The sequence below is a fragment of the Tetranychus urticae genome, chromosome 3, assembly GCF_039701765.1.
Source record: "Tetranychus urticae isolate SD_2017Ah chromosome 3, NJAU_TeUrti_SD_1.0, whole genome shotgun sequence".
Taxonomy (NCBI): Eukaryota; Metazoa; Arthropoda; class Arachnida; order Trombidiformes; family Tetranychidae; genus Tetranychus; species Tetranychus urticae.
In genome coordinates this window covers 326,938-339,314 of record NC_142960.1, presented here as the reverse complement: position 1 = coordinate 339,314, position 12,377 = coordinate 326,938, and the positions used below count along the sequence as shown (strand labels likewise).

General features: G+C 31.1%; 1 protein-coding gene and 1 long non-coding RNA gene across 2 annotated transcripts; one reads left to right on the top strand and one right to left on the bottom strand.

Annotated features, from left to right (window-relative positions):
* Positions 1-8,498: 8,498 nt before the first annotated feature.
* Positions 8,499-10,290, top strand: LOC112539584 (uncharacterized). The gene is made up of 2 exons (XR_003083468.2): positions 8,499-8,828; positions 9,409-10,290. It is a non-coding gene; the product is annotated as an uncharacterized LOC112539584 (long non-coding RNA).
* A 38-nt stretch (positions 10,291-10,328) lies between these two features.
* On the bottom strand, positions 10,329-11,692 carry LOC107369221 (uncharacterized UDP-glucosyltransferase YjiC-like). Its single transcript, NM_001323165.1, has 2 exons — positions 11,640-11,692; positions 10,329-11,580 (listed from the first exon to the last, which is right to left on the bottom strand). The coding sequence occupies exons 1-2, from the start codon at positions 11,690-11,692 to the stop codon at positions 10,329-10,331; spliced, it is 1,305 nt and encodes a 434-aa protein (NP_001310094.1).
* Between the last annotated feature and the right edge of the window lie 685 nt (positions 11,693-12,377).

The window sequence follows — 12,377 nt, the reverse complement described above, 5'->3', positions numbered from 1 at the left end:
ATAATCATCTTCAGATGAGTAAACATTTCAAGTGAAAAAAGCAGATGAATTTATTCATTTCAACAACAAACCATAAATTGTTTTCTTTATCACTTTTTTCAGGTCAAACTGATAATCAAGATCAACAACTAAATGACCTTTTCATGGCAAACAAAGGTAACATAAGGTTAACCTTCAGCTTGAAACTTTTGTATTTAATCCAAACTATTTTATAACTTATAAGCTTGAGCTGTGATTAACTCGTCAACCAATAAATCAATTTTTGCTTGATAATTGTGCGACTTTTTGCTTCTCAAATTGTGTCATTTGGTGAATGTTATTCAAATGAAGATGATGAGAAAAGCCGAAAACATGATTGAAATGATTTCTTTTTATTGAGAAGTTGGAATAATCGCTGGAGGAAAATTTGATGATGAACAAGATGAAGATGATGAAAAGAACAGTTTGACAATTAATTTATAACTAAAGTCATTAATTATACTTTGTTAAGACACAAAAGATGGTGAACAAGAGCGATTCGAGATTGAATGATGAGAAAAGAAGAGAAGAAAAAAGTTGATCATTTGATTTTGAAAATTTAAATTGACTCAATTAGACTGGCAGATGATGAGTTTATAAAAGGAAAGAGGAAAAGTTCAAGATGAACAAGATGATGATCTGAAGCGTCTTTTACAATTTAAACCAACATTTAAACTGTCCCAAAGGCTTTGCTTTGACATGGAAAAAGTGAATGCAAGAGAAAAAGAAATTAATGTAAAATGAAGATCAAAGATGATGATGATGTTGTTGTTGATGAAGATGCTGATGATGCATAAAAAAATGGTCCCAGTTGAAGCGTGTTAAAAACTCATTACTCAATGTTAACGCCAATTTGCATCCAGATTAAGTTGCAATTCCCTTAACACCCCATCAATTCGCCTTCATCTTCTTCTTTTTTTCATCAATTCATTGTTCTTTTCCTCATCACCAATCATCTCAGAAGACAAAAAAAAATCTAATCAATAGCTGCGATTATATCAACAACAGAAATAATGTTTAGTCTGATTAATGAATTATAATGATGAGTAAAGCGAGTTTTGAATAAAATAAATGATTCGTTGGTTAATGTTGAGAGGAACGCCATTCAATAATTAATTAAATTATTGCTCTTTTTCACAATTTAAATTGTTCAACTTGAATCACACTTTGCATAGTGAATCAGAATGATTGATATCTTGAAATGTTACTTGACAAAGTTCAATCTTATTTTCATGGTATTCTTAGTCACCAAACATGTTACAGTTTCACTTACCAGATAAACAACAATATTTTGAAGGAACAAGAAAAAGATGATTATGATGATGATGAAGATGAACAAGAAAGAGTTACTATCAAAACAAAGGCCATTAATCCGATTACTGGCTTCCTTGAGTTCGAAGGAAAAAGACACTTTTTTTAAACTCATCTTCTTCTTCTTCATCTTCTTTGTCATCTTTTCTTCCCTGACTTTCCCATCGATCCCAGCCATTTCAAATGCTGAATTTGTTACGCCTCGAACAATTGCTTTCATCGTCATCTTCTTCATCTTTTTTTTCATCCATTTTTCCTCCTCTTCTTCCTCTTAACTCTGAACTTTTTTCAGGCAAAAAACATTTTAAGACTCATGGTTAAACTTATGGTCTTTTTAACTCCTTTTTGCTTCAATTTAATACAAACATTGAGTAGTTTCTTAAGATAAGACTGATTTTTGTTGCCAACAAAATGTATAATATTGTAAAGCTGACTTGTGATTTATTCAGAAAAAAGATAACCTGAAATTTTATTCATTTTCAGTTATCATTTTACCATGATTTTGGATTCTTTTTGTAAATCATAATAGTATAGCGAATGTGTCATCACCATTTGCCATCTTTATCATCATCTACTTTCATCAATTGCAACTATCTGCATCCATTCTGATTCATCTGGATTCCTTGAGGCTATTTGCTGCTGTTGTATCTGTCACTTTATCAATCCTTTTCATTCAGTCTCAGTCTGAGTTTCATTCAACTCTTGGTTATTACACGAATAATCGTCATGTTAATGATCATGATGGTTGTCGACTGTGTGATGAGTTTCAAATTGAAAAGTATCTTCTTTTTGTTGGTTAATCTCATTTCGTATGAAACAGTTTGGTGAATGAAAACAAACAAATGGCGATGCAAATAAATGATTGAATCTAAACGAGAAATACTGAAAGGAAAAAAAGGGTTATTCAAAGAATTATTCAGGGAATTCATGTGTAAAAGTGAGATATTTACATTTCTCAGATAACGATAAGCATTCGATGATAATGGTGATTGATTCATTGAAAGTCACCTTTTGTGTGTTCGATAAGCAAAGTCTCGTTAAGCTTACAGGGTGAACCATCAGAAGAAACAGACTTCAAGTCGAAACGAAAAGTTGGTTCAATTATGAAAGAGATCGATCAAAGTTTGACTTTCATTCTTGCATGTTTCATCTTTTCGTGATAATATGTGATTGAAGAAGTTGGATTTTTTGTCCAAATCTCAAGAATTCAATTTTAAGATGCTCAAAATTCCATGTCAATATCCGAGAAAGTGAAACATTCTGCTTGAAAATATCTGATTTCATTTTGATTGAACAAAACTGTGAGCCATAAAATGATTTGAAAAAAACTATCAAAGTTGAACAAAAAATGATAACTTGAAATGGTTCACCCAGTAAACCATAAAATAACTCACCATTTACAGGATTCATCGTAAAGCTAATTTAATTCAAAATAATGATTTTTATCCTTTTCTTTAGACAAGAAAAAAAGAGTTAAATTTGTATTCCTATTTGTCTATAGCATGATGATGATGAGCAAATCAATTGAAAACCAACATTATTCTGAAACAAAATAGCAACAATATATTTGACAATTTATTTGATGAAAAAGCAGGAAAATAAAGTGAAAAAGGTTTCATTTTTATTCAGAGTAAATGAAGAGAGAAGAGAAGAGAAAAGAAGAAAATAAAAGAATAAAGAATGAAGAGAAAAAGGTTGAGTTGATATACCTTAATAAGAACATTTCACAGCCTCAGGTAATAAAAGGAAAGATTCAAGATTTACCTTTGTCTATTTCTTCTTCTCATCACTTATTCATCATCATCATCTATCTTCATCTTTTACTTTCTTAATTTGCTTCTTCATCTTCTCAAATTGATTGGTTGAAATGTTTAAAATGCTGATTGAAACAGGTCTTGTTAACCATCAAATGATCGATATAATAATAATGGCTATCATTCAGCTACCTTTCCTGTTTTCATCATCTTCTTCATCTTCCTCTCTTCTCTCACTTTCACTTCTCAAGCCTTATTAAGATCATCTCCAACTGTCCTTATCAGCATGATATTCAATTATTGTGTTACTCTAATCATCTCAAGCAACCTTTTTCACTATCATTTGTTTGCTTCTATTTTCAGTGAAACTTCAATGAAACATCAATCTAACAAACTGGAAAATTTCATTTCACTTTTTCAACCGAATTTCAAGGTTTCTTCTTTTTCCATTTCGATAAACAATTCGATCAACATTTTAATCGTTTACGTCTTAACCAGATTAACTTAATTTAATTGTCTTACAACCTCATAACCATTGTAATGCAATTGTTGGTTTTACCAATTTATTGACCATTTCAATAAAAAAAGCAAAATGTTTACTTTTGTCATTAATTTTCACATCAAGTTAACCCTGAATGTTGATCATAATTCATGGATTGAATGAGGAGACAACTTTTTCCAATGAAATTTCCTATTCTGATTAAACAAAAGATTAAAATTCATCGATTCATGTTGACATTAATTGATGATAATTACGTTAATCTTTTGTTTTCCGGGCTCAACAATAGTCTAATACAATTTGAAAATTTGTGAAAAGTGTTCAACTTTGAAAGTTGAAAAGAGATTCTAATTAATTGTTAATGATCTCATGTTAATGACACTATTAATTGTCTAACATTTAATTTATTCACAATTTAGGTTGAAAACAAAGTTTGACCACAAAAATTTATTACAATTTTGTTTTGAAATTTTTAATCAAAAAGGTTTAATTGAAACAAAAGAGTAACTTTCAATTCATTACAGATTTTATCATTGAAACAATTAATCATGATGATTGTTATTCAATTTACACATTCGTGCTTCTAATTATCATTGAACCATAATTATCATGATAAAAAATGATGAATTGTTTACACCAATAACTACAATTAATTGAACAAATTAAATCTCTTTTTATTCCATTTTTTATCATTGAGCTTGTTCTTTTAAATCAGCGTTGAAACAGAGACATCTTTGGATGCAATTAGTTGAACGATCAAATTGACTCATTTACTGATCATTATTTTGATCAGCAACAATCAACTGTTCAATTGATTCAACCATTAATTGCATCCAATAAAATGTAGAGTTTAAACGAAAGCTCCAATTGCCGCAGGAAATTCAAATGAAACCGGTTTCAGTGAATTTACTTGTGCTTTAATTGTCGACTATTAAAATTGTAGTTTTAATCAACTTTTCATCAAATCTTTTTTTGTTAACAATGGATACTTCGAGTTAATTAACGTTGATTTCATTGGATTTTAGGTTTGATGAAATTAAGTTTATTCAAGTTGCCCAAAGTGAATTTTATTAACCTTTTTTGTCCTTTTTTCACTTTTTTCATCTTCTTTTGCTATTCACAATTGAATTAAGGTGAACATTGGAAGAGATGGAAAGTTTGTTTATGGCTGATCAACTTCAATTACAATCAAATTGAGTCGTTAAATCATCTTACCTGTTCAATGTTAACCATTAACTGAATCAAAACTAAAATTTAATATAAGCTTCAATGTGACCCTTGGAAATGGATGAACATGCATCTTACAGGATCAACATTAATTATTTTTATTAACCTTTTCAGGATTCAACTTTCAAATTCAATTTGAATCCACTTTTTTGCTGATTAACTTTTTGATAAAAAAAAGAAAAAGAAGTTAATCAGATAATTGGAAGGGAACAAATTATAATTAAACAAGTGAGACAACAATTTTCAATTTCATCTCTTTGATTTAATGATTAGTGATTAAGGATTCTCTGGGTAATAAAAGTTTCAAGTTAAACAAAAGAGTTGAGCTTTGAAAGATAATTGGTTCGCTTTTTCAGGTCTAAATTGAATCCAAAGGATTTCAGGTTGAAATTACCATCATTTTCATGTTGAGCACCCAGTAATGCGTTAAGTGATTCAAGAGGGTGTAGGATGAGCAACAAGAAGAGAAGAAGATTGAGGAGAAAAGATAATAAAAAGAAGATGGAAAAGATAAAAGATGGTCAAAGGGAAGAAGAAAAGGAAGAGAAGAAGATGAGTCAAATGAGGTTTGGGTAAGCAGAAGGGATGAAATGCTTCAAGGTTTATTTTGACGTACAGATTGAGAGATGAAGTGGATAATTGGTCTCTCTATCTGAATCATGAATTGATGTTCTTGTGAAGTTTCCAGGTGAAAATAGTGCAGGTTTAAGGAGGACAAAATGGCCAATTCATTTGGTTGAGTAAGGCACAATTGGTCAATTTATTTCAACCTTTTCTGTCTTTTGCCATCGCCAAGGATATTTCACTCCTCTTCATTATATTGCATCAAAAACTATCCTCATTCTGTTCGAACTGAAAGATGACTAAAAAAGCGAGATAATCTCTTCTTCTTTTCTCTTCTCTCACAGAATTTACTTTAGATATTTTTTATCATGAAAAGTGAAAAGTTGAAGGAAAGTGAAAGATAAAGTGAAAAAGGTTTGGTTCTTGAAAAGTCAAATGTAAAGTAAATAGAAGGACAAATTTTGTTCCGAAACTTGTCAACTAATCATGATTAACTTGTTATTTTTGGCTTTTATTTTTTCTCCTTTTCCTTTCTATTCTCTATTTTTGAACATGAAATCAGATTATTCTGATTATTCTTTAGTATTATGGTCAGCATGTTTGGTTTTTGCGTTCAACTAAAACTGCAAAATGTTTTTCTAAGGCAATTTGTATGCTTATCCAATAAAATGAATATTTGAGCAAGAAAAATGTTCAATGTTTTGAAAGGAAGGGAAAAAAACTATTCCTTTATTAGTTGATTTCATTTGATCAACAGCTTTTTTCCCATGAAAATCTCATTGACTAATGGATAATCAAGATCATTTACGCAGTTAACCATTTGGAATGAAATTAAGTTAAAATGATAATATTCATTTACTATTGTTTGATATTGATTTTATCCTGGGTTTGTTCACTTTTACTCAGCTATTCTAGATATTTCAGTGCAATAATAATATTTGGAATTAAAGCGAATCAAGAATTTGTTTCTCTCAAACAGAAGAAAAAAATTGGATTATTGTGAGTCTGTTTGAACTGAATTGGCATTCAGAAGATTGGAAACAATCATTCATCAACTAAATTGGTTTGTCCCTCGAGAAGATGAGGTTAAGTGCGTTAAGAAGACGTCAAAGTATCGTGAATATGGCCATGATTTGAAAGAAGAAAACAATTTTGTTGAAAATTTTAAAATAAGCGAAGAGAAAAAGAAATTATTATTAAATAAAAATGTGGTTTCAGTCGACAATGATAAGGAAGGGAAAGAAGTGAGGATTTGCAGGGAAAAAATGAAAAAATGAGGAAAACCATTGGGATGATTAGTCTTGTCACTGTGGCTTGAATCACCATCCAAGCTTGGATTATGTTTAGATGATTTCCTCTATTGGGAGCAAGATAAAAGATGAGGATGAAAGTGGAGGAAGAAAAGTGAAGGCACAAAAAACAGCAACTAAATACAATATGAAATGGTTGACGGAGTTTACGGCTAAATTGTGTATTGCTCGCAGTTGATCAACTTGATTGCTTATCCAACATATCATTGGCTCATCAAACTACCATAAAAGTATCATGATAATAACAATAATGATGATGTGAGTGTGATGAAGATGAGGAAGAGAGACAAAAGTATCTGATGGACAGCTATTTATAAAGGTTGTTCCCTTAAGCGAAGATCAGTTATCAGTGAAAACCTTTCAACGTTCAGACAAACATTCCTTTACAACACATGGAATCATGTTGATCATGGTGACAATGGAAGATGAATTTCAGGTTATAATCATGATGACACCTTCTGTATATTGAACATTCAGCGATATTTTTACCATCAAAAAGTGTCTTGCAACTTTTCTCATGGATTTAGCTGTTGAAGTGATGAAAAGCTCATGAGACCTGTCAAGTGATGATCAACTTGTTTACCAGATCAGTAAGGGTCTAAAGATGATATTTTCAAGAGAAGCAAAAAAACACCATAAAGTTCAATACCTTTTATCAACTGAATCCAAGTAAACCAAATTTTTGACATCACTTTTTGTTATCAACAATTTGATCATCTTCAACATGAGTCAATGGTGTTGATACACATTTACCTTTCTTTTCATGGAAATAATCATAACAAGATAACTTCCTATTGTCATCATGATAATAATAGATATCAGAACGCCCTTTATCACTTGTCATCACAAGGTGATGCCAACAAAAAACACACAAAGTAAGGTATTTGATGAGAAAGATTAAGGAAGAAGAAAAAGAAGAGGAAAAATGAAAGAAACTATTAATAGGTGAACATGAAAAAAGGTTCATTTTTTTTATTCTTCATTTGAATGGACATTCTCCTGTAATCTCTTTTATGCTCTTACACTTTCCTTCATCATCTCATCATCTTCCTCTCTTGTAATGGCGATAGTTTATATGAAATGTATAATTGTAAAGAAATGTTTCAAAATGTAATAACATGGAATGAAATGGTGAATTACTGAAGTAGAGTGAAAAAATGTTGCTCTGAAAAGGAATGAAAAGGAAGGAGAAAATGATAGTAATGATGAAAAGGAGGTTCGAAGGGTTTTCATAACAAAAAGTAATACAATTTGTTAAATAATAACGGTAATCGATAAAATGGTGAGTCCAGAAAAGATGATTTTGTGAAAATTGGAAATAAGAATTGGTTGTTGACAAGTTGATCAGAATAACAAGAATCATCTGTTAACATTGTTCACATTTCTTGTTATTATTATCATCGCAAGAATCAGGTTATTGAAGGTTACTTGTGTGGTCAACAAATTATACTCATCATCGTCACACAACACTGAGAATCAAGCTTTTGACCGTCAACAAATTATACCTTTTAATGTCCTTTAATCATCAAGTCTATCACTTAACTTGCAATTAAAGTGATTCACATTTTTAAATCAAACCGTTTATCAGCTATAAATGCCGTCAAACTTTGTCCCAATATTTTCAGTTGTTGCACAGTTTAATTCATTCGAAGTCATTTCATGGTAAGCCTTAAATTTGAAAATGATTCAATGTAAGGTCAGATTTTATTTACTTTTCCTATTATCGAATCTCGCGCTTTTATCAATTCGGCTTACGCAGCTAAGCTGTTTAGCTTAATTCCTTGGCTGATCCGCAATTTCCCTCTAATAGTCAAACATGTGTTTTCCTCTAAATATGTATTTGTAACAAAATTTTTGTCAATAATTTTTGTTTCTTTTGTAAATTGTATTTTCAACATTGCATTGAGCTTAGTGATTAAATTTTCTATGACTTATGTGCTGTCAAATTTAATTTAATAATGTTAACAGAGTTTAATGTTTGCCTTCAATTAACCTACACTTGGTTATGACTCGTTTCCCTGTCGTTGGCCTTTGATTGGCCTCATCAAAATGTTCCCAACTGCAAGATGTTATTGATTTTATTGAAGAACTGTCAGATAATTATATTTCCAGAAGCTGCTGCAAAATGGTAGTTACCTTGAAAAGGTATTTTCTAATTATACCTGGCCATTTTATGAATCAACCAAAGTGTAATCTCATTGAATGTACAATATTGATCTAAAGATTTTCAAGTTCATCCATCTTAATTCAATCAATACATAAATCGTTTAAACAAGCGATACAAGAGTTTGTATAGTCAACATAGTGATCATCATATTCCGGAACTAACCAATCAAGTTATGAAGCTTCAAAGAGATACCTTGATGATGGGAAAGACGAGACAAGAGAAGGATGAAAATGAATGAACCACACAAACCGGAAACAATACAAAATGAGAAGAAAAGAATCGATAAAATAGATTGTAATCTTTGCTCAGACCTTTTGACAAAATATATGGTTAGAGTAAAGGTTACATGATAATAATAAATTCAGCTGAAGTTTCAATTTTTATTGTCATACTTAAACAACTTTTTTGTTTTTCTTCTGTTCCATGAGTTTCTCTTGTTACGTTTTATCCATAAAAAGTTATATCAATTTTATGGCTTGATTATATCATCCCACCTTTATCATTTTATTTATATTATTTTGTAAATATTATCTAATATTTTCTACTTTTTCCCATCAGAATGGTAATAATTTTTCATCTTCTTACCTTGGCTAATTGTTATTTATCCAGCTTTTATGACTGCTTGTATTATCTTGGTTTGGAAATGAGATTATTAATAATTTCTGTGCAGATCACCGAATCAAATCGAGAAAGAGGGTCAACATGATATATTCAATACCACCATAATCACTGCTATCTAACATTAAACCTTGATTGTTCTCGTCGCAATTTTATCTATCAATCCTGGTGACATAACATCATCAAATCATTCATCATCGAGACCAGTTTATATGATTTACCTTAATAGTGAGAAATGGTCCATCACTGCATTGGAAATGCGTAAAATTAAATTTATTACATTTTTTACAAAATTAATTTCTCTAAAATGAATCATCTTGTGTGGATCAACTTTACTCTGCCAATACAATCAGCTATAAAAATATAATTCAGTTGGTTGAACAACAAGAAATTACATTTCATTGATTTATGAAGTGAAACAAGAGATGATTCAGGTTTCTTGCAACGATTTTCAAATGGCAATAATTGAATGATATCTGACCAGATTAACAGTGAAAAGTGTCACTGTTTTCAACGAAACACAAAAGGTTCAATTAAACATTAAATAAGCCATTTCAACCCTCCACAATCTCAACTCACCTTATCATCACCATGATCACCCTCCTGTTCAATCTCGTTTGGTTTCCTCGAAATAAATGGCAAAAGTTAACTTTATTGATTAACATTTAACCATTTTCAGTTGAATTTGAGTGAACCCTTCAAACCATTTTACTGATGTCTTTTTTCATGCTAATCACCAATCATTATGGTTGAATCTATTCTCAAAAAAGATTGAGATCTTAGCTAATAAAGATAAAGAAGAAAGATTTTTGCAGAAGAAAAGATTCGATCGGTCATTTTACAATTGTTTCACAAACACCTTAACACAATGTTTTGTTTCGAGCAAGTTGCTCAATTAGCGAGATAACTTTATCTCTCGAATCAGATTTTTTCAGCTCTTCACTTACTCGAGCAACATTTGAATGAATCTCTTTATTATTGAGCACATCTTCAATGGCTTTTAGTAATTTCTCACCACTGAATTCATGCAAGTTTATCCTGACACCTAAGCCAAGATCAACTATTCGTTGAGCATTATCAAGTTGATCACCAAATTGAGGAATGACTATCAATGGTTTACCAACAGTTAAGCCTTCAATTAACGAATTGCTTCCTCCATGAGTTATGAATAAATCAATTTTGGGTAAAAGAGCAATCTGATTGATAAATTTGTCTCCCCACATGTTATCATGTAGCTTGATTGAGTCACCATTAACACCAGTTGAAACGATGAAACGATGAGGTGAGTTGACCAATGGATTTAAAATCATGGTTAGTAATTGAGTTACAGCTGAAGCCAATGTTCCCATTGAGATATAGATAAGCTTTCCTGGTTTATCTTTAAGTTTATCTGGTAATTCAAAGTTCATTGTTTCTGGTGAGCGAATAGATGAATCAAGACGAACCCAGTTTTCTTTTGGTGGACTCAATTCATGGTAATCTAATGGACCAGGATAAATGTAGATTCCCAATTGTTGTGCACAGTTGTACGATTCAAATTCAACGTTAAAATCAGCAAACAGCTTTTGAAGTTCACTTTCTATTTCTAAGTCAGCTTTTCGGGTCACTTGCCTAAACTCTTCCCAAACCGTCGGTGAATCGTGAACTGAACATCCTGTGAGAGGAGGAGGACCATTATACAGTTCAAGTGGATTGACAGACTTGACAGGGATAACTGGACAATCGACAAGAAACATCCAAGGCATATTGAAGAGGTAATCAGCCAAACAGATATCGGGATTAATCTCTTTAACAATCTTCATCATAACATAATTTTCACCTCTTGAGGCTCGAATAAAATTAACTAAATCATTTTCCTTAGCTTTCTCTCTTATTTGCTCTAATACTGTTAATTTTCGCGCATTTTCAAATGCCAATGTCGCTTGAGCTTCAAAGCCGTCTAACATATCCATGATTGGAAATTCGGGTTCAGCATAGTCCAACAGGGAAAAAAACTTGAATCCATGTTTTTCGACAGTTGGACGATGTCTAGGAAAATGAGCAACATAAACTTGATGACCTCGTTTCTGAAGCAACAAACCGATGCCAAGACATGCATTCAAATGACCAGGACTGCATGAAAAAGATTTAAATTAAAAATTCAAGTCAATTCAAATTAAAGTGAAACTTACCCAAACAAAGCAGTGAACAATATTTTGAGGCGTTTATCATTTTCAGTCACCATTTTTAAATTGGTTGTAATTCAGTTCTATTAGAACTCTAAAGTTAATTGTTACTAGCGAGCTGAACGATTCCAACTGTCAATGAATAAAACTTGTTTCGTTTGTGCATTTTATACGTTCTTACAGAAACTCAATTGTATTTCTGGGAAATAAGATTAACTAATTAACATTGATTGAGTGCACTGAAATCGTGTTATCAAAATGTTCATCATTCATTGAAAGAAGCTGTGTTACAATAAGAGAGTTTATTATAAAATTTTCAGGTTTATTCATGCGATGGTTAATCAAATCGCTTTGATTCGAAGGCGAATCTTAAAATCATTGTTCAATCATCATGTTTAGACTTGATAATTGTAACATGTTGCTTTGATGCAAAGTAATTATGGAATAATCAAAGGAATGTTAATTCCGGCCGGACAGGATCAGGAAAAATATTCATATCCCATGTACATCAGGAAAACATGTGATTGAAATAAAGGTTAATCTTGAAGCTTGCATTAAAGTTATCTTTTGCGACGGAAATTATTAATTGCATTATTGCTGCAATTAATAACACCTTTCTCATTGTTAGAGTCTGAGTATTATCTGAACTGATCAAATAAACTTGGTTTTTCATCATATCGTAACTCAATCATAAACAAGTAAGGCCAGAACAGATTTAAAAGAAATTTGGAGTGAAGCTGATTA

Bases quoted from the DNA above. Each gene is read 5' to 3' on its own strand.
- LOC107369221 (NM_001323165.1), bottom strand. From the start codon at position 11,692: ATGGTGACTGAAAATGATAAACGCCTCAAAATATTGTTCACTGCTTTG. The intron at 11,581-11,639 runs GTAAGTTTCACT...TTTTTCATGCAG, and splicing joins TTGTTCACTGCTTTGTTTGG to TCCTGGTCATTTGAATGCAT.